This window comes from Gossypium hirsutum, chromosome D09 (genome assembly GCF_007990345.1).
Source record: "Gossypium hirsutum isolate 1008001.06 chromosome D09, Gossypium_hirsutum_v2.1, whole genome shotgun sequence".
Taxonomy (NCBI): domain Eukaryota; kingdom Viridiplantae; phylum Streptophyta; class Magnoliopsida; order Malvales; family Malvaceae; genus Gossypium; species Gossypium hirsutum.
The window spans coordinates 45,239,420-45,258,993 of record NC_053445.1 but is presented as its reverse complement, the minus strand read 5'-3'; the positions used below and the strand labels follow the sequence as shown (position 1 = coordinate 45,258,993).

Here is a 19,574-nt window from a genome sequence, read left to right as displayed (position 1 = left end):
AGTTTTTAGCTAAAGAGAAAAAAAATGCGGTATATAATTATAAATTGAATTAATATTTAATATACTAAAGTTAATTATAGTGTGAGGTAAATAGATTTAAAAATAAATATGAATAAATTATTCATAATAAATAAGTTTACTATCAAGTGCTTAGAAGTAGTACAAGTGGGTAACTAAATTCGAATTTTGGAGTCCACATTGTTAAGACGACTTTACTTGAATATCACTTTTGATGGATGAAGACACATGTGGTTATAAAAAAAATTATAAGTTTATTTCTTTTAATTTTTACATTTTTAAATTGTGAAGATTTTAAAATTTATAAAGAAAATTAAAAGGAAAGGATTACCTAGATTTGGATTTAATGTGGCTTATAAGATACACACCATTTACCACAACATTAATAGCTAGCTGACTGTATGTACCAAAAAGAATTCTAGCTGACTGTAATTTATACTTTTAAATTAGAATATTGTTGATTAGCATATCAATAAGAGAGGATACGGAGAGGAATTAATTAAGAAGATTGGTTCATTTTAGTAGGATAAAGAGTCGGAGGTAGTAAACAAGTAAGGAGGTTGAGAATTAGAAGGTGGTTATAAATGTTTAAGGGTCGATCTCCTCTTTATCGATTGAGGGTATATATAGTAGATGTATCCTGTTTGGAAATGCTGACGTGACAAACCAGCTACCCATGAGTCATCATTGTGGAGTGCATGTGGTACAAGGTTGCTACGTTTAAGTAGAGTTTGGTGACCTAAAGGCTGTGTCCACAATAAGAGCTGGATGGAGCTAGGTCTTTCGAGACATTAGTAATCTAATGACATCCCGAACAATAGAGAGCGGAGAGTTACTTTCTGACGATTCTAAAACGACTTGATATGTTGTCACGTTTCCAAAACCGAAAGGATATATAAAGATATTAAAAATAAAATATATGAAAGGTTGTCGTATAATTGAAGTTTTTTGAACATAAACCTCATTCTTTTAGAAATTTAGTTAGACAAGTGGTTCTACAAAGTAAATACAACGAACCTTTGTGCAGTGTGGAAAAATTCAAACCTATAGAAGATCGACCTTTAGTTTTTTTCTTTTTTCTTTTCTTTTCATTTCGGCCAACAAGATAGACCTTTAGTTTAGGGAATCGGAGTTCATATATAGGTCTTTTTCTTTCCCCCTAACAATAAGTCACCCCAGCTAAGAAAATAGAGTTTTATTAATTAATTACTTACATATATATGTGCGTGTGAGGGGAAGGGGAAGGGACAAAGAACCAAGTTACATTAACCAATATTAGATTTTAAATTGTAATTTAGTTATCTTATTTAAAAAATAGATAAATTAGTCAATAAAAGATAGAGGGTCAAATTTTTTAAAATCGTATGATCATTAGATTTTAATAGATCGGTATTGTTAATTTTTAATAAAAATTTTATATAAATTTTGTTTATAATTTTTTTATGATTTTTAAATAATTTTAAATTTTAAAAGAGTTTAATTAATTTTTTAAAAAAATTTATTACTAAGGTCTTTTTGACTCTTTAGCCTTATTAGTTTCAAAAAAAATTAATTTACTTCCAATAAAAAGAGTAAGGGTCAAATAGAATAAATGTGTAAATATTGAGGGCTAAATTTATTATTATACCTTATATATAAACACCAAAATAAATATTTTTTAAATAAAGGGGCTAAAATGTAATATAAAAGGTATTGTGGTAGTAATTAGAATTTCAGATAAGTATGGTTACATAAACATTAATGGATTTATATTACATTTCAAGTAGCATCTGTTATGTTTTTTTTTTTTTTGATTATCTGCAAAAAGTCTTAAAACATTTTCTCTACTTAGTTTAATTTTGAGACTTTCTAACCCTTTTTTTTTTTGATAAACTTCACAAATCAAGACACCGACCTTAGAGAAGAGATACAAGTGACATTGGCATCAATGATGTCCTCCATAACCATTACAACAAGTCAACAAATATCCAATATTTTTGGGACTGACTTCCTCTTTGGGCTGTTTGTTTCAAATGCTCCAATTGTAAGCAAGTGTTGGGTTTAGGAAAGTCCGACAAAGTGTTTGGTTGGGCTAGTCTTTGGTCCGGAGAAATAATAACCTGACGTGTTAATCTACTACAGGTTCAAAATTCCACGTGTCGGCATGTTGCCGGCCAAGTAATTTCCACGTGTACTTTACCCATTGGATGAAACAACGTGGAATGACATGCAAGTCCTCGGATGTTTAATTGAAATTCCAACGACTACCCCAATATTGAGACTTCTCCAAATCACCAAATAAATAAACAAGTGGTATGTAAATCTATAGAAAGAGAGGAAGACAGATGTTGAAGACGTTGAGTTTGAGTTGGGCCTTCAATTCGATGGCTTGGAGAGGATTGCTGTACACAGTTTTCATACTCCATTTCGTTTTGGTTTGTCAGCTTCTGCTTCTTCAACCTCTCGTTTCTGCTTTGGGTTAGTCCACTTCTTTACTCTTTTTTTTTTTTTTGAGGATTGTGCACATTTCACGATTTGATCTGGGGTTTCCTTGCATCAAGTTGGTGGGTTTTACCTCTAAATACGGAATCTTTAGTTTCATTCATTATCTAGGTTTTGTTTGAGGATAAAGGAAGTTCTTGCGTTAGAGATCATGTGAAACTTGACGCATTTTGGAGGGAAAAATTACATTTTTTTACATTAATTGTTTGTTTTAGTTTTGATTATAATTTTATTCATTGTCAAAGAAACTGTTTTTGGGATTTTCTTGGATTATTGTTTTCTTCAAAAGAAGTCCTTGAATAGTCAATTAGTCATATGCGTTATTAATTGCTTTATCCATTAGTCATCTTTCTTTATCCATTGAGTAGACATGTGACCAAAAAAAGACTCTTCTTTTTCATTATAAATATAGAAAAGAAGTTTTGAATTTTGTAATAAGCAAAACTGCTAGAGAGAAAATATGAAATGAAAGGCCTGCCTTCCTTTGGAATGGGGCTATAAAAGGATTATCAATTTAATATCCTTGTTGCCTGAGGACGTATAGTTTCCTCATTCTTTTTATGATTTATCATCATTTTTGTTCATTACCCTTCTCTCTTTGGCATTAGTGGAGTATAAATTTTCTATTGGATAGTTCAGCATGATGAAGAATATCAAATTTCACCCTTTTATAATGTACTATAGTTAAAAATTGAACTGAAAAGCACCAGGTGGTTCCAGCGTGAAAGTGATGACTACTTATAACTGCTAACATCTTTGTAGAAATGTATATCTTTTGTTTGATTTTTGTGTGATTTTTTAAGTCTCAGCTGTAGAATATCTAGTGATTCTTGTTTGAAGATTAGAACTGGTATTCTTCAGTTTATTGATCTGTTTTTGTAACTGTTAATTAGCAAATGCATGCATTCCCTGTTTCTTTGCCCTTAGAATTTACACTTGGATGTGCAGATGGAAAGCCAGGAAATGCTGCTGAGTTATTTGAGAGTGTTTCACAGAATATAAAAGTGAAGCGATACAGTGAGGCACTCAATGATCTTAATGCTGCTATCGAGACAGATCCAGCACTTTCAGAAGCATATTTTCACCGTGCATCCATCCTGCGACAACTATGCCGGTACTGTTGAAGCTTAGGATGTTAGGACATGAACTTGCATTCTATCATTCACAATAGCTATTTTTCCCTTTTTCATGTTTTATTCAAAATGAAGGGATTATTACAAAATATGGTTTTATTGAGATATTCTGAAGTCATTGATGACATTTTCCTATACTTGCTGGGAAAATGTGGTATGGATTTTTTTGAAGTTTTATGGTTCCTTTGCACCTTGAAAGTAAAAAGTTTCTGGTCTTCTCTTTATATCCCTCCCTCTATCTTCATCTTTTGATTGGAAAACTACATGACAGGCGCTTTTTCGATGATGTAGATATGAGGAATCTGAGAAAAGCTACAAAAAGTTTCTGGAATTAAAACCTGGAAATTCAATTGGTGAAAAGGAACTGTCTCAATTGCGTCAGGCTCAAAGTGCTCTGGAAACAGCTTTCAGTCTCTTTGACTCTAGAGACCATACAAAAGGTCTGGAATACCTGGACAAAGTTGTGCTAGTTTTTTCACCGGCATGCTCAAAGGTAGCACCGACTTCAAATTTCTTTTCTTTTATCTTTCCCTGAGTTATAGCAATCTTTATAAAGTCTAACTTGCTTCATTTGTTTGCAGGCTAAGATCCTGAAGGCGAAGTTGCTGTTAGCAGCTAAATATTATTCTAGTGTAATATCAGAAACTGGGTTTATTCTCAAGGAAGATGAGAACAATCTTGAGGCCTTACTCCTTCGAGGTCAAGCATACTACTATTTAGCAGATCATGATGTTGCTCAAAGGTTTCTTTATTTTATTGCAAAAGAGTATTATGTTACTATTGGGTTACCTAAAGAATAGTGATTAAATAGATGTGATACATGATCTTTTCAGGCATTACCAGAAAGGTCTCCGCCTTGATCCAGAGCACAGTGAATTGAAGAAAGCATATTTTGGGTTGAAAAATTTACTGAAGAAGACTAAAAGTGTAAGCCTACTAAGCATATTTTTATCCTGCCTTTCCCTTTTATGTCTAGTTTGAGCTTAGTGTAGGTTTAGATATGGTTCGGTATCAGCCCTATTTTCTTGAACAATCTTCAATTAATTTTTTTTTATAACTTTAAGTTGGTCATATTGTCTACTATATGTCCTAATTTTGTTAATTGGACTCATGGAACATTGTATAGGCGGAGGATAATGTAAACAAGGGTAAGCTGCGCCTTGCAGTTGAGGACTATAAAGGTGCACTTGCATTGGATCCCGATCATCTTGCTCATAATGTGCATCTTCACCTTGGTTTATGTAAGGTCTTGGTTAAGCTTGGCAGAGGGAAAGATGCTTCAATTAGTTGCTCCGAGGCACTTAACATTGATGGGGAACTCCTTGAAGCTTTAGTACAGGTCTGCTGTAGATTCACTTGGTCTAAGTTTTTACTACAGTTGGTTGAACGTAATGCCATAGCTCATTCTTTAACTGTGTTTGCATGCTTCAGAGGGGTGAGGCTAAACTTTTAACAGAAGATTGGGAAGGTGCTGTGGATGATCTGAAATCAGCGGCTCAAAAATCACCTCAGGTTAGTCATAATATTAAATTTATAGGCATATGTATGGGACAGATTTGAGGCTGAGGTTTTGTAGTTCTTTTTGTTTTGTGCATTTTGAAGAGATTAATAAATTGTTTGCTTTCATGGCTTTTTAGTCACTCTACCAATTATTGCCAAGTGAGAATAGATAATATAATAGAGTAATAGCCTCAAAATCCTTATGTTAAACTTTCATTGCTGTCTTCTTACTGTTAATGAAAGTTTAGATCTACTTAGAATTATATTTTGGTTATTATGCTAATTATGTGCATCTCTGAGTTCATGAGAGCTAAAAGTTGCTTGCTTTGCAGGACATGAATATCCGTGAAGCACTTATGAGAGCTGAGAAAGCTTTGAAGATGAGCAAACGTAAAGACTGGTACAAGATTTTAGGGGTTTCAAAGACTTCTTCAGTTGCCGAAATAAAACGTGCATACAAGAAGCTTGCTTTGCAATGGCACCCAGATAAGAACGTTGATAACAGAGAAGAAGCTGAGGCACAATTCCGGGAAATTGCTGCCGCATATGAGGTCTGGTTCATTAAATATTCAACTCTCTTTAACTTAAACTTTGCTGATTAATACGTTTTGATTGACGCCATCCATTCTAAAGATGAAATGTATGAAATGGTAATAACAGATTGCATTTTACAGGTTCTTGGGGATGACGAAAAGAGAGCAAAGTATGATAGGGGAGAAGATATTGAAGACATGGGAATGGGAGGTGGTGGTTTCAACCCATTTGGTGGTGGTGGGGGACAGCAGTTCACGTTTACGTTTGACGGAGGGTTTCCCGGAGGCTTTGGAGGTGGTGGATTTGGTTTCAACTTTTGATACCTTACCATATGGGTTATAAAGAGATTACATTATCAATCTTGAGCGTTAACACCATGACTTTTCCTGACATCTTCCAGCAGTATGTAACTTTTTTACACCCACTATAACTGGTTTGTTCTTACAAGAAAGAATTGATCCCCTTAACAAAGTTTTGCTCCATTCATTCATTTTAAAATTTGTATAAGTTAATAATGATAGGAAAATAAATTGAAGAGCTTTAACTGAGTTATATGCTGAGTCTTTCTTCATTGGTTCACTGGAAGCTTAATTTGTCATATATTCTACTACTACTTTCCCTTTGATATTTTCATAAAACAAGCTGGGCCTTTGAACCTGATTATCGGATCTTTACCAAATTGGCAAAAGCTTTTTTTTTCTTTGGTTGAATCCAAAATGGAAAAAAAAATATTTAAATAACTAAAATAAATGAATTTTTATATCCGACTTTCCTAAAATGTTGGTATTTCTTTGCTCCAACCAAAAAATTATGATGTAGTCCATTCAATGAAGCCCTTTATGTTTTTTTTTCAAAAGAAAACATCTAAGTGAAATAGAAATTTATCCATTTTATCGTGTCATTGAGTTGAGAGTGTCATTCAGCATTCATTCTGACGGTGCACTTTATTGATTTATTGATTTTTCATTCGAAAAAGTTGATAAAGAAGAAATAGATACCAATTAAAACTATTTTTGGGTTGGTGTTAATTAAAAAAACATGGATTATAATTTTTATTAAAGGCCCAATCTTTGTACCTTACTAATTTTTTTTGTAAAAAACATTCAAAGGTAGGCTTAAGCCTTAAAAAGCCCATAAATTAATTAAGTTTAGAAGAGTGAAAATTGGAGCTAAAAAATCTGAAATATATTTAATCAAATCTCAAACACTAAACCAAAGAAAACAGAGGGATATGTCTAATTGCCATTTTTCTCTTCAATCTCATCTTTGTCTGTCAGTCTCTCCCAACCCTTTCTAAGTTATAGCTTCAACGCCTGAGAAACGCTCTCTTCAATTCTCCATCCCATCTCCACCGTCCATTGTGTTGATTTTCCTTTCGTTTGGCCACAAAGTCAAACTCTTAACTATATAAAAATATGAAGCAAAACTCAGATTACAGACCGATCAGTGCAAACTAAGAAACTTATCATAAGCTGCAACCACACAGGATCCTCCCCTCCTCTGAGCTCCTTTCTTTGATCCCTTTAAGCTATTGCCATTGAAGAACAGAAAAAAGAAGTCTTTTTGTTTTTATTGTAAAAATTGAGAATTGAGAAGAAATGGAAGAAGATAAGAGGAAGCCCTAGAGTGTCATGATCAGACGATATTCTTGGGTGTATGATTAGGAGACGGCATGATCAACACAGCTAACGGTATGATGTCGACCTCATCTTCTTCGGCGAACGCTCAATCGCCGGGCTTGAAAACTTATTTTAAAACCCCAGAAGGTCGATATAAGCTTCAGTATGAAAAGACTCACCCTTCTAGCCTTCTTCACTACGCTCATGGCAAGACTGTTACTCAGGTAACTTCAAAATTTCTAGGGTTTTATATGTCCATTTTCTTAGATTATTGAAAAAAAGGGAGAGATTATATTTGGGGTTGTAATCAAGATCCATCTTTTTTATTTCGCTTTAAGTAGGTCTTACTTGTAGTATGGAATTTCAATTTGGTGGGTTTGTACTTAAAATTTCTTATTACATAATAACGTTTCCGATTTATTAGTAAAAATAGGGTTTTAACAAACACTCATTTGTTGGAAGCACTGAATGAATAGATTTTGATAGGTTACTTTTTCATGTTCAATTAGAGCATTGTTGGTTGAAAGATTGAATATTAAGGACTTCAAATTAATGCCCATGTTTCTAAACTCAAATTTCAAGTGTTGTGTTTCAATATTGGTTTTCTAGGTTACCCTTGCGCATCTAAAGGACAAGCCAGCTCCGTCAACTCCAACAGCTTCATCGTCCAGCTTCGGTGCTAGCACTGGGGTAAAATCAGCTGCAGCAAGGTGGCTAGGTTCTGGAAACGGCAGCCGTGCTCTTAGCTTTGTTGGAGGGAATGGTGGGAGTAAAAGTGTTAGTAGTACTAGTAGGATTGGGTCATTGGGTACTTCAAGTTCAAGCACTTCAATGACTAATACAAATTTTGATGGGAAAGGAACTTATTTAATCTCTAATGTTGGTGATGCTATTTTTATAAGTGATTTGAATTCTCAGGAAAAGGTAATTTAGATTTTTGGCTTGGTTAGATGTTTGATGAATGGAAAGGGTTTTACATGGTGCTATTTTAAGAACCTTGATGTTTGACGCAGGATCCAATAAAGTCTATCCATTTCAGCAATTCAAACCCTGTCTGCCATGCGTTTGATCAGGATGCCAAGGAAGGGCATGATTTACTTATTGGGTTGAATTCTGGTGATGGTAATCATTGTTCTGATTTGCAATTTCGATTCCAAGGTTTAAACTCTGCAACTTATGGGTTCTGTTGTATTGCTGTAGTTTACTCCGTGTCACTGAGACAGCAGTTACAGGATGTTGGAAAGAAGCTTGTTGGGGCACATCATTACAATAAAGATGGTTGTGTCAATAACAGGCAAGATTAAGAATACCACATCTTTTATACATTTTTTTGACATTCTCAAAGTGACTCTTTCAACTTATTTTCCCTACCCAAGTTCTTTTCTAAGCCTCCATGTTCAGCAGGTTCTGTTTTAGGTCTTACTGCATGGTGTTGACTTGCAGATTTATATGTTTCAGTTCTAGGATAGAAGAAAGACATATTGTAATACCCAAAGGCTTGGAAGCAGAATAATTTTCCATGACATCATATAGCTTAGTTTTTCTTTCAGGTGTGCATATGTAGCTTACCCCATAAGATCATTATCAAAATATCTTTCTCTGGAATATGTTGTTTTACAGGGCAATATTGCCTTTTTGGGTGACCATGAATTTAATCTTCCATCCACCTTTGAAACCTTTTTGTAGCGTGCTTTATTTGTTTTCTCTTTGACCTTAAATATTCAATCTTTATTTCTAAGGTATCAATGTTATCCGCTTAAATTCAGCAATTAGTTGGCCTCTCTATGAGTTGATTGTTAACCTTGTTAGCAATATTTGTTTTGTAATTTTCTTCTGCCTTTGCTTTCCTCTTGGGCTTCCCTTAGGATAATGGAAAGGGGCAACCAACTTTGTGACTAATTGGTGTTTATCTTTGATATTGATGGTTTTTTATTTCTAGTGTTGGCTTTTGACTAATGCTTGTTATTTCCAGCAGTCGCTGTACTAGTATCGCATGGGTTCCTGGAGGTGATGGTACTTTTGTGGTTGCTCATGCTGATGGCAATATGTATGTATATGAAAAGGCAAGTTCCAATAATTTCAAGGCTTTTTTTCATCTGGGGGTACAACTTACGAATTTCATGATTTTTTATACAGTTCATTGGATTTTTAGTTTTTGTTTTCTTCTTTTCCCCTCTAGAACAAGGATGGTGCTGGCGATTCTTCATTCTTTGTTATAAAAGACCAAACTCAATTTTCTGTAGCACATGCACGTTACAGTAAGGTACCAGTTGGTGTTTATTTTAGAAATTTGACTTTGTCATTTGTGTATGCTTCCTGAAATTAGTATTTTTTTTTACCTAAGAACTTCTTGCCTAAAGGAGAAGGCCATTAGCATTATATCATCTGTACAGCTCTAGTAGGTGCTTTATTGCTTATAACATATTTTTCACTTATCTAGTAAGTTCTAGCTGGAAAATATTCTGTTCAAAATTTGATGATTCTTATGCAGTTGGGGTGTTCATGATCTAGATTGTGAAAATGGTAATTTACACCCAAATTTCTTAGACTGCTGCAATTAGTCCTAAGTGTGCCCATATTTATTTTTTTTGAAGAGCTGCAAGTAGTCATATAGAAGCCCATGTTAATCATGCATGCTGCAAACCTTTACTCAACAGATTAGCTGGCTACATGGTACAGGAATGAAAGAAGAAGGAAGAAAGAATTTAGTCTTGTGCTTGACTGCTGGTGTATGTATTTATTTTTTTATTTTGTTACAGTTAATGCTATGATAGTCTTGGTACGTGACAAGATAGTGGACCTACCTTAGCACCATAACTTGGGATTAGTCTGACTGTTGTTTGACATCATTGAGGAAGCCGTGTACTTTTTACTCCAAGCTTTCCATGTATTCTGTGTCTTTCACTTTGTTGATGTGCCGTTTTTACTTGCAGAGTAATCCAATTGCAAGGTGGCATGTTTGTCAAGGGTCAATTAATAGCATTGCTTTCTCCTTTGATGGGGCCTACTTAGCCACCGTTGGAAGAGATGGTATTTTACTTCAAATTCATATAATTTACATTTTATGGTCATTTCTTTTCTAGTTTGTTTGAAGTTTAATTTCTCTTTTTCTCTTTTCATATGCCGGGTACAGGCTATCTGCGAGTGTTTGATTATCCAAAAGAACAGCTTGTATGTGGTGGCAAAGGTTATTATGGTGCTGTACTGTGTTGTGCTTGGAGGTGCTCTGTTTTTGCTGTTAAACTTTTTAAACTTGTGGCTGTTTCTCTAGTATACTGTGTTCTCCTTTTGTCAATGTTATCTGTTTTATACATAAAATAAAATTTGTTATTGACACAATGTCCACTGAACAGTATGGATGGGAAATATATTCTGACTGGGGGCGAAGATGATTTGGTTCAAGTTTGGAGTATGGAAGATCGGAAGGTTGTGGCATGGGGTGAGGGGCACAACTCGTGGGTGAGATTTTTGTCTTCTAATGAAGGCTTCTGTTTTATTTATTTTGGATGATGTCTCTAGACTCATTTCTTATGAACTGGCACTGACAGGTCAGTGGAGTGGCGTTTGATCCATATTGGTCATCACCTAATTCAGATGGCACAACGGAGACCGTGATGTACCGATTCGGTTCTGTTGGACAGGTATATAATCTGGTCAAACTAATGACTGCCCTGTTTCTTTATGCCATGTTTTCCTATGGTTCTTTCCTGCTCATGTATTCTGATTGTTTCTTGATTGTGTTTATGTGGGATCAACTCTTGAGTTATGCAATTGTCTTTGCTTTTGCAAGTTATAGATGGTTCACGTTTATGTTAAAGTTACGAAGCAACATTTATAGTGGTAGGGGTTGCCTCCTTTATGTAACATTACTTCTGCATAGATTACTATCCGTTGTAGGTTTTTTGGATTAGGTTCTTGTTTAATAGTGCCGTCTACAGCTAATATGGGAATACTAGTGGCTTAAACTGAACAATGATGGTCAAAGCCAAAAAAATATTGGCAGAGAAGAAGGGAGTACTAGGAGAAAATTCTGGGATGAACAGATTTATGAAATGTCTTACCGTTCTACAAGAACATTTTATGGTCAAGGAACATGGTTTTAAAAGTTGGTTATTGTGATTCTTTTTCCTGTCTGATCCTTTAACATGTGGGGAAAAGCAACCCCCTGCCCAATAATGGACACCATCCCAACCACACAACCCACAGATGCACACCACAATATGTTTGACCATAAAAAAATAGTTCCTTCTTTCCTGTTGAAGAGGGGCATCCGACTGTAGTGCTTGAGCATTAATATATTAGCACTGAACATCAAGCTCTGAGAATATGCTTCCTTGTAGCACCTGCTATATATATATCTCATTACTGCCTTCATCTCTGTAGGACACACAATTGCTATTGTGGGACTTGGAAATGGATGAAATTGTGGTGCCATTACGTCGATGCCCTCCCGGAGGGTCTCCTACTTACAGCACCGGGAGCCAGTCTTCCCATTGGGACAATGTATCCCCATTGGGTACCCTGCAACCTGCCTCGAGCATTCGAGATGTTCCAAAAATTTCGCCAGTGGTTGCTCATCGCGTACACACTGAACCCCTCTCGGGTTTGATTTTTACCCAGGAATCTGTACTTACGGTTTGTCAAGAGGGGCACATAAAAATCTGGATGAGACCAGGTATTACAGAAAGTCAATCAAGCAACACCGAAACATTAAGTAGCAGCGCCAAGGATAAGCTATTACTTCCCGGCAAGACTGGTGGTTCTAGCTACAAGCAATGATCAGACCATCATCAAGATTCGAGACAAAACAAAGGTTGTGGTTTCATTTTTTCTGTCATTTTGATTTGCAAGTTTGGCCACTCACCGCTTTAACCCGTTGGTTGTCTTGAACTACAACCGTGTGAACTGAATTGAATTCCAGTGAGATGAATCCATTTGACAGCACGAAAGAGTTGTGGAGGACGAAAGACCCTCCATTATAAAAGTACAAACGGCTATTCCTAGAGTATATGATGACACTGACACGAATAACATTAAGTTGCTCCTTTAAGATTTGTATTTCTTAGAGGCGAATTTGAGTTATTTATTATTGGTGATGCATCATCGCCGTTAAGATTATGATTTTTTTGTTGGATCATTGAAAGACTAATGTTGAACATGTGGATAGCTCCGCGAGTTAGGTGTCTGGGCTTACACAGTTTTTCTTCAAATTTGGGCAAATCATGTTTATCAGATGGGATTCAACCATATGATTTTTACTGTTTCTTCTTTAACATAAAAAAAATGTAATAGATCATAAAAGAAATTTCACAGATGAGAAAAGCACATATTTGGCTAATAGATATTGGGTAAAAATTCCATCAATTCATTCATTCTATATAGCAGCATAATTCTTATAACTTCCTGTTTGATTATTAGAAAGGCCAAACATATAGTGACAGAGAGGCAATGAAAAAGTGAAAAAGAAGGGGGTAAAAGTCAAAAGAAAGGCAACAAGGTACTATACAGGAAGATATTTGAAGAAACATAGTCATCTCATTCATCAGGGACATTGTTGACCTTTATCTCCAAAAGCCTCTCAACAGGTTGCCTACATATTGGGCAGCGATTAGTCTGGCATCTCAAAACCTTTGCGCAAGAGCTGCACATGCACTGCATTATGATAAAAACAAAACAATTGAATCAGCAACCAGTCATATGCATATAGTATCTTCTTTACTGCATTTGTCTGTCTTCTTTGTGAACAGACTTTTAGATTGAAAATTGGTGAAATCCACCATTTATTTGAGACCCACCACTGTGATATAATGTCCTTATTAGGTCTGTCATTTATTGGTTTAGGGAAAACAGTCAAATTTTGCCCCTGATTTCTCATCTAATCGACCAATATTGTAAAACACCAAAAAAGAAATGCAGAGCAAAAAAGTGGCTTGGTTACCATGTGCCTACAGGGAAGAACGGTTGTGTCCCGAGGTTCCGAAAGGCAAATGACGCATTCTTTTCCAAGATCATTTGCATCGACCCCGTTATCAACTGAATTTCCAATTCCATAAATCTCTTGTAGCTCATACCTCATACCATTCACCCATAGAATCTGTTTCACTACTCTAGCGTGGTATTCACCCTTCTCCTTCTCAAACACTGCCTGAGTTATCTGAGAATTCATGGCTCCCGCCACTTGATTTCCATCTGGTTCACTCTGGTTGACAGGCAATGCCTCTGCTTTCACTGCCAGATGATAGATACTGGCATCATCCACTTTCAGTAATTCTGACTCCTCAAACATAGAGAAATCAATCCCTGTACCAGAGGGTTGTCTGAACTTCTGTCCTAGACCTTGTTCGAAAGGCACAGTTACTGGGGGTAGAATACTTTCCTTCATTGGTGTTAGATTGCAGTCCTCACCTTCTTTTGCGAAGAAAATGACAGCCATTCTGTTCACAGAGCAAAAGCAAACACTACATCTTGTTAATAACTATATTAGAGACACACAAAAATGGCAATCTTCAGTAGAGAGAAGCAACACAGAAGAAAAATAAGATGCTGCATAAGAAATAACCTCAATGCATAAATGCTAGTAAGAAGAAGAAAAGGAAAAGACTTCGTCGGTAATGGCTACATGGATGTTAGAGAAACAAAAATACCATAAATGCTATATCCATTAGAACAATTCAAAGTACAATACCACCCATAATGTGATATGATTGAACGACCAAAGGACTATATGAAATGTCCTTTGTACATTTTCAGAAAGAAATTGTGCCAGATAAATGCTTGTCACCTAAGTTGTGCTGATAAACAAACCATTTATGATTCTTTTCGGTAATCTATTGCAAAACTTCTTTCAAGCAAAGCATAGAGCTTACTTTTCCATCATTTTACTCTAGTTAAGCAGTTCCCATAATCGATTACCACCAGGACACAGAAATCACCATAATTTCAGTCTTGATTACGTTAAAGCTATTAACATTTTCTCTGTCAAGTAAAACAACAAAATCACACAGCTTGAACTTTGACAAGCGCAGGATTCTGAAATACTATTTCAGTAGTTTTCATCCTTTTTCCTGTCATCTTGGTATATATTTTAAAGTAGATTCACAATTGTAAATAAACTTACAGACAACCAGGTTCTTTAATCATTGTCAAACCCCATTCAAGGAAGGAAGCCTTAAGACCTCGAATCGCAACAGACAAACTACAACATTGATATAAGTTAACAAAAGCTGTCCCGATAATCATTCATTCAATTCCACACAAATTGGCAGGCTTAATCTATCTAAAAGTGCTTCTCTCTCCAACTGAAATACACTTATCGTTCTAATTTGACATAATATACATCTCAAGCTCTAATAAAGACAGCTTTAAAACAATAATCACATCAATTCTAAGCACAGAGTAAAGTTCCAATCAAGCTGCAACTACTGGTTCTCATTGACAACGAAAATTGAAAATTTCATGCGGAAAAGTTATGAGTTTTATACCTTCCAGCAACAGTAGCATCAAAAGTAAAAGAAACCAAAAACTTCCCAGCATTCTCCTCATCAGGCACCAATTTCAAAGTTTCCTTCTTCAAGTTAACGTCATTCCTTATAGTAACCGCCTTTTGATGCTCAATATACGGCACTGGAGGCGGCGGCACCATCGGTACATAAGGATACCTACCCCAATTGGCGGGTTCCATGTGAGGACCGCCTCGACGGTGATGATCGTAAGGCGCCGGAAGTGGCAAGGGAACCGGCGGCTGAGGCTGGTAGTAGCCTGGATACTGATAGTATTGGGGTGGGTTCGTGTTGGGGTACTGGGGCGGGTAAGGCGTGGCGGCAGCAAAGACGTAGCGATTGGCAGTGATTTCAGGTTGAGGTTGAGATGGAGTAGGCGGTTGCGCCGGCGGCGGAGGGTGGTTTCGCCGACTGCCGTTCCTACGCCAGCCATGTGAACCGCTACTTCCGATGTTTCCCATGGTATTTCGCAGAAGAAGGAATATAAAGGGAAATAAATTGGAAGTTGTTATAAATATGTATAAAGGAAAGATTTTTATAACAAAGATAGATCCAAATTCGTGTCAATAATTTTGGGATTTCCACAAAAGAAGAGAGAAAATGAAGTTGTTTGGGAGAGGAAGGAACGAAACGGATATTTGATTAATGAGTAGAAGACAGAGAAAGGAAACGGAAGCAAAGGGAAAGTGAAGTTGGAGAAAAAGAGAATCTTTGGATTGCTATAATGGATTGCGTAAACCTTCCACCCAAACCCACCATTAATGGGAGATCTCGAGAGATTGTGTGCTAATCTCAACTTTTATCTTTCTTTTTCTTTTTAATTACACTAGTTGTTTGTTTGGTGAAAAAAGTATCTAATTTTGGTCCATTTCAGATTGTATTTCCGAATCTTATGCAGAAGCACTTAGCAGCAGACTGAGGGCGTGAATGTATGGTTCACTACAATTTACTATATCTATAGGTTTTATTCAATTTTCGAAACTCTTAATCCACTCCCCAATTCAAATATTTTTCGTAATTAAAATAAATTATATTATTTATTAAAAATATTTTAATATTTTTATTTTTATAATAATTAATAAAAATATACTTGACTTAGGTTAAGCTTAGACAAAAAGTTTTGTATCTCAACTTGGTCTAGGTGGAATTCAATTCGAATAATAAAAATATTTTAAAATTTTAATTTTAATTATAAAATATCAATTAAAAATATTTTTTAATATTTTTTAATTTTTGAACAGTAAAATGTGCTTTTTAAGCGGGTCAAGCTAGCTTGAAAACGAGTCTGAAAATGGAATTTTTTTAGAATCGAGCCTTGGCTTGACTCGGTCTGGTCCATGGATAGCTCTAGATTTGAGCTTATGCCAATTGCATTAGTAAAGTTTTAAATTTACCACAAAATCAAAACTTCATTTTAATGTTTTCATACATTTTTATTTTAACGTGCACAATATATTCCAAATATGTGGTTTCCACATGTATACGTATGTGATAAGATTTCAATTTTGTTTAAAAGTCTTACTAATACAATACAAGTATAACTTAAGCACAAATATAAATATATGCCCACTATTTATAATACAAAATCAACCAAAATAATGTACGATGAACAAAAAAAAAAAGAAAGAACAAAAACCAAACTAATCTAGAAAAAACCAAACTCGAAGGCTTGCCTAAAAAATGGAAGGGTTTGGACGAAAATATCGGCCCAAAAAATAGGTTTGGACAAAAAAATAAGACTTATTTAGACAATGGGTCGAGCCTCGAGCAAGACTTTTTTGACTCAAGCCCAGCCCGAATTTAAAAAAAAAATTGTTGTTGTTTGCTATTGCATACTGCTGTTATATTTTGTTTTGTTACCATATTATTATTATTTTGTTATTATTGTTTAGATATTGTATAATTCTTGTTTTATTGTTAATTTTGTTACTATTTTAAAGGTATTTGCTTGTTAAGTTGCAACTATGTTAGTGTTATTTAAGTATAAAGATATTTTTTATATGTATTTTTAATTTGTTGGAAAATAAATGTTTTTAATCAGTTTGATGTATTATATTTTTTAAATTTATTTTTATATAAAAATAATCTAAAAAATTCATACGGGCGGGCTAAATTGGACTGGAGTTTAGCAATTTTTTATTCGAACCGGACTTGGGACAAAAATTTAAGCCCAATTTTTAGGTCAGACTCAAGCTTAAGAAACAGGCCTAACTTTTTGCACTGACTTGGCCCAATCATAATTATTATGCAATAATAATCTAAAATCATGTTTTTAAAATAAACTTGTAAGTTGTAGGAAGTATAAAAATAATGTTCTTAGGACAGTTAATACTTAAAAAAATTAAAGTAGTATATTTATAGAAAACTAAATTAAAAACAAAGGAAATTTTAGTTAAAATGAAAATCATAGTAGTTAAAGTTTCAAAATAATATAAGTATTCAATTGATCCAATTAAAGGAGATATAATAAAATTCCACATATAAATTATCATGAGAAGAAATTATATATAATAAAAACCGAGTTTGAAGGAGAAATGATGAAAACATTTTTGATTCGTTACAGTGAATGTGAAACCAAGTTCATTTATTTCCTTTTTTTTATTTTATTTTCAAAAACTAAAATACTTCTTTTTGTGCATTACATTTAAATTCGTATATTTCCCAATAAAAACTCTGCAAATCAAGAATCGTGATTTTATTTTTCTGCTTTCTTTTTTAATTTCTTAAGTTTTACGGTTATTTTTTCTGGACAAAAGAAAAAAAAGAAAGACCACGAATTCACCATCTTTCTGCCCTGCTACTCTTTCATTTTATTTTATTTATGTGAATCATTTTCAATCTAATTTCACCAACTGAGAATAAATATATTTTTATTCATATCTTCATTAGGGCAAAATACCAAAAAAAGTCTCTTTTTTTTTAATTTATCGAAATGGGCCCCATATTTTATTATTTATCCGAATGGGCCCTTTTCCCCTAAAGCGCGTCCACGTCAGCATGAAGTCAGGGGACGTGTCAGCAAATCGCGTCCACGTCAGCGCGCTTTGCTGATGTGGACACAAATCACGCTTACGTGGGAGCGATTTGTTGCAACGTCAGCAAAGCGCGCTGATGTGGACGCGATTTGCTGACATGTAGTGCACCCCTGGGTACACGTTTTCTCCGTTTTTCCCATGTTAGGTTTTTCGTTTTTAGGGTTAGAGTTTAGGGTTTTTAGGGTTTTGGAGGAAAAAATAAACAAATAAGGGATAAAGGTTTAGGGTGTCCTAATTAAATTAATTATAATTTATTCAAAATTGGATTACGTTTCGTGTTTGAGTTTTTAATATAAAATCAAAGCAGGATTATAAAATTTTAAAAAATAAAAAAATTTTAAAATTATTTAAAAATAGGGGGTTTAAGAGAAATTTAAGAGGAAATTGAGAGAAAATTGAGATTAAATATGGATTTGAGAGAAATTTGGAAGGAATTTGAGAGCAAATTGAGAGGAAATTGAGAAAATAATTGAGAGATGATTAGTTTATGAAAAAAATAAAGGGTAGGGGGTATTTATAGATTTTTTTTGACCATTGGGGGGGCAACGGTAAAAAAAATGACCGTTGCACTGTTCACGCGCGGGGAAATCGCATCCTCAAGGGTGCGCTATGTGGCATCAAATCGCGTCCACGTCAGAACGCTTTGCTGACGTGGACGCGATTTGTTGCCACGTTAGCAAAACGCGTTGATGTGGACGCAATTTGCTTACACGTCCCCTGACTTCATGCTGAAGTGGGCGCACTTTAAGAAAAAAGGGCCCATTCTGATAAATAATAAAATATCAAACCTATTTCGAGAAATTAAAAAAAAAAAGCTTTTAATGATAAATTTCCCTTTTCATTAAGTCTTTCATGATAAGATATTTTATTTTCTCCCGTGTCTAGCAATTATATTATAGTAACTAAAATTTGTGTAATCTGATAACGACTAGTTGGAAAGGCGTGATGGCAGAGACAAAAAGTGGAAACCTTCAAACAATTCCATTGCTTATGCAGTCATAGTCATTGTCTCCATCCCAATCAATGTTTTTCTTTCTTTCTTTTTTTGTTAAAAATTCATTTGCAAATTTCAAACGCCCTAGATGTTGTCCGTAGGCAACTTGTCTTTTGCCTTAAAATAATGAAAATTCTAAAATCATTCACCAGTTTTTCATTTAGAGATGGTTTTTAGATTCATTTTTTATGTTGGAATTTAATTCAAAAAATATTTTTTTTTAAGTTTCACTCTATTTAAGAAATGTAAATTTAGATCTGACCTACCCCAATCATATTTGTTGGCTTTTTTTAGATTAGTTTTTGTTTTTATTTTTATTTTAAATATAATACACTAATATAAAACTTTTCTAACACATTAAAAATATTTATATTAAAAAATACTACTATAAATTTAATAATTTTTTATTGTATTAAATATAATTTTTAAAATTTTATATTTTGAGTTGGATTATTTAGTTGAATAAGTTTTGAGTAACAAGTTTAATTGTTATTGGGTTTGTGATTTAATATAAATATATAATTATTATTTAACATATAATTAATATAAATATTCTTTTATAACATAATATTTTTGGATCAAGCCGGGCTCAAGCCAAAAATCTTTCCCAAGGCATAGCCTGTATAGTAAACGGACCTTAAATTTTACTTAAGTTCATTTTACGATCCTCGTACTTTTATTAAAACCCTCTCATTTCTTATACAAGTAGCGCGACTCATGAATTTTCACCTCAATAATCATTTAGCCGTGTGAAGGCAGCA

At 34.4% G+C, this 19,574-nt stretch overlaps 3 protein-coding genes across 4 annotated transcripts; 2 read left to right on the top strand and 1 right to left on the bottom strand.

Moving 5' to 3' along the window:
* The first annotated feature begins 2,276 nt into the window (after nucleotides 1-2,276).
* Nucleotides 2,277-6,218, top strand: LOC107891125 (dnaJ protein P58IPK homolog). The gene is made up of 9 exons (XM_016815802.2): nucleotides 2,277-2,475; nucleotides 3,448-3,613; nucleotides 3,924-4,125; nucleotides 4,214-4,374; nucleotides 4,466-4,559; nucleotides 4,759-4,971; nucleotides 5,064-5,144; nucleotides 5,465-5,683; nucleotides 5,807-6,218. Exons 1-9 carry the CDS (start codon nucleotides 2,343-2,345, stop codon nucleotides 5,984-5,986), a joined length of 1,449 nt encoding a protein of 482 aa, XP_016671291.1. The 5' UTR covers nucleotides 2,277-2,342; the 3' UTR covers nucleotides 5,987-6,218.
* Nucleotides 6,219-6,884: 666 nt separating this feature from the next.
* Nucleotides 6,885-12,495, top strand: LOC107891124 (probable catabolite repression protein creC). Of its 2 annotated transcripts, XM_016815800.2 has the most exons (11): nucleotides 6,885-7,509; nucleotides 7,895-8,209; nucleotides 8,299-8,407; nucleotides 8,486-8,579; nucleotides 9,261-9,348; nucleotides 9,465-9,548; nucleotides 10,219-10,315; nucleotides 10,419-10,506; nucleotides 10,639-10,744; nucleotides 10,834-10,926; nucleotides 11,669-12,495. In XM_016815800.2, exons 1-11 carry the CDS (start codon nucleotides 7,339-7,341, stop codon nucleotides 12,062-12,064), a joined length of 1,641 nt encoding a protein of 546 aa, XP_016671289.1. In that variant the 5' UTR covers nucleotides 6,885-7,338; the 3' UTR covers nucleotides 12,065-12,495. The 2 variants fall into 2 exon arrangements, with proteins under 2 accessions (XP_016671289.1, XP_016671290.1); XM_016815801.2 differs by lacking the exon at nucleotides 9,465-9,548.
* Nucleotides 12,496-12,629: 134 nt separating this feature from the next.
* On the bottom strand, nucleotides 12,630-15,691 carry LOC107891126 (probable E3 ubiquitin-protein ligase LOG2). The gene is made up of 3 exons (XM_016815803.2): nucleotides 14,767-15,691; nucleotides 13,224-13,719; nucleotides 12,630-12,937 (listed from the first exon to the last, which is right to left on the bottom strand). Exons 1-3 carry the CDS (start codon nucleotides 15,243-15,245, stop codon nucleotides 12,821-12,823), a joined length of 1,092 nt encoding a protein of 363 aa, XP_016671292.1. The 5' UTR covers nucleotides 15,246-15,691; the 3' UTR covers nucleotides 12,630-12,820.
* Nucleotides 15,692-19,574: the final 3,883 nt, after the last annotated feature.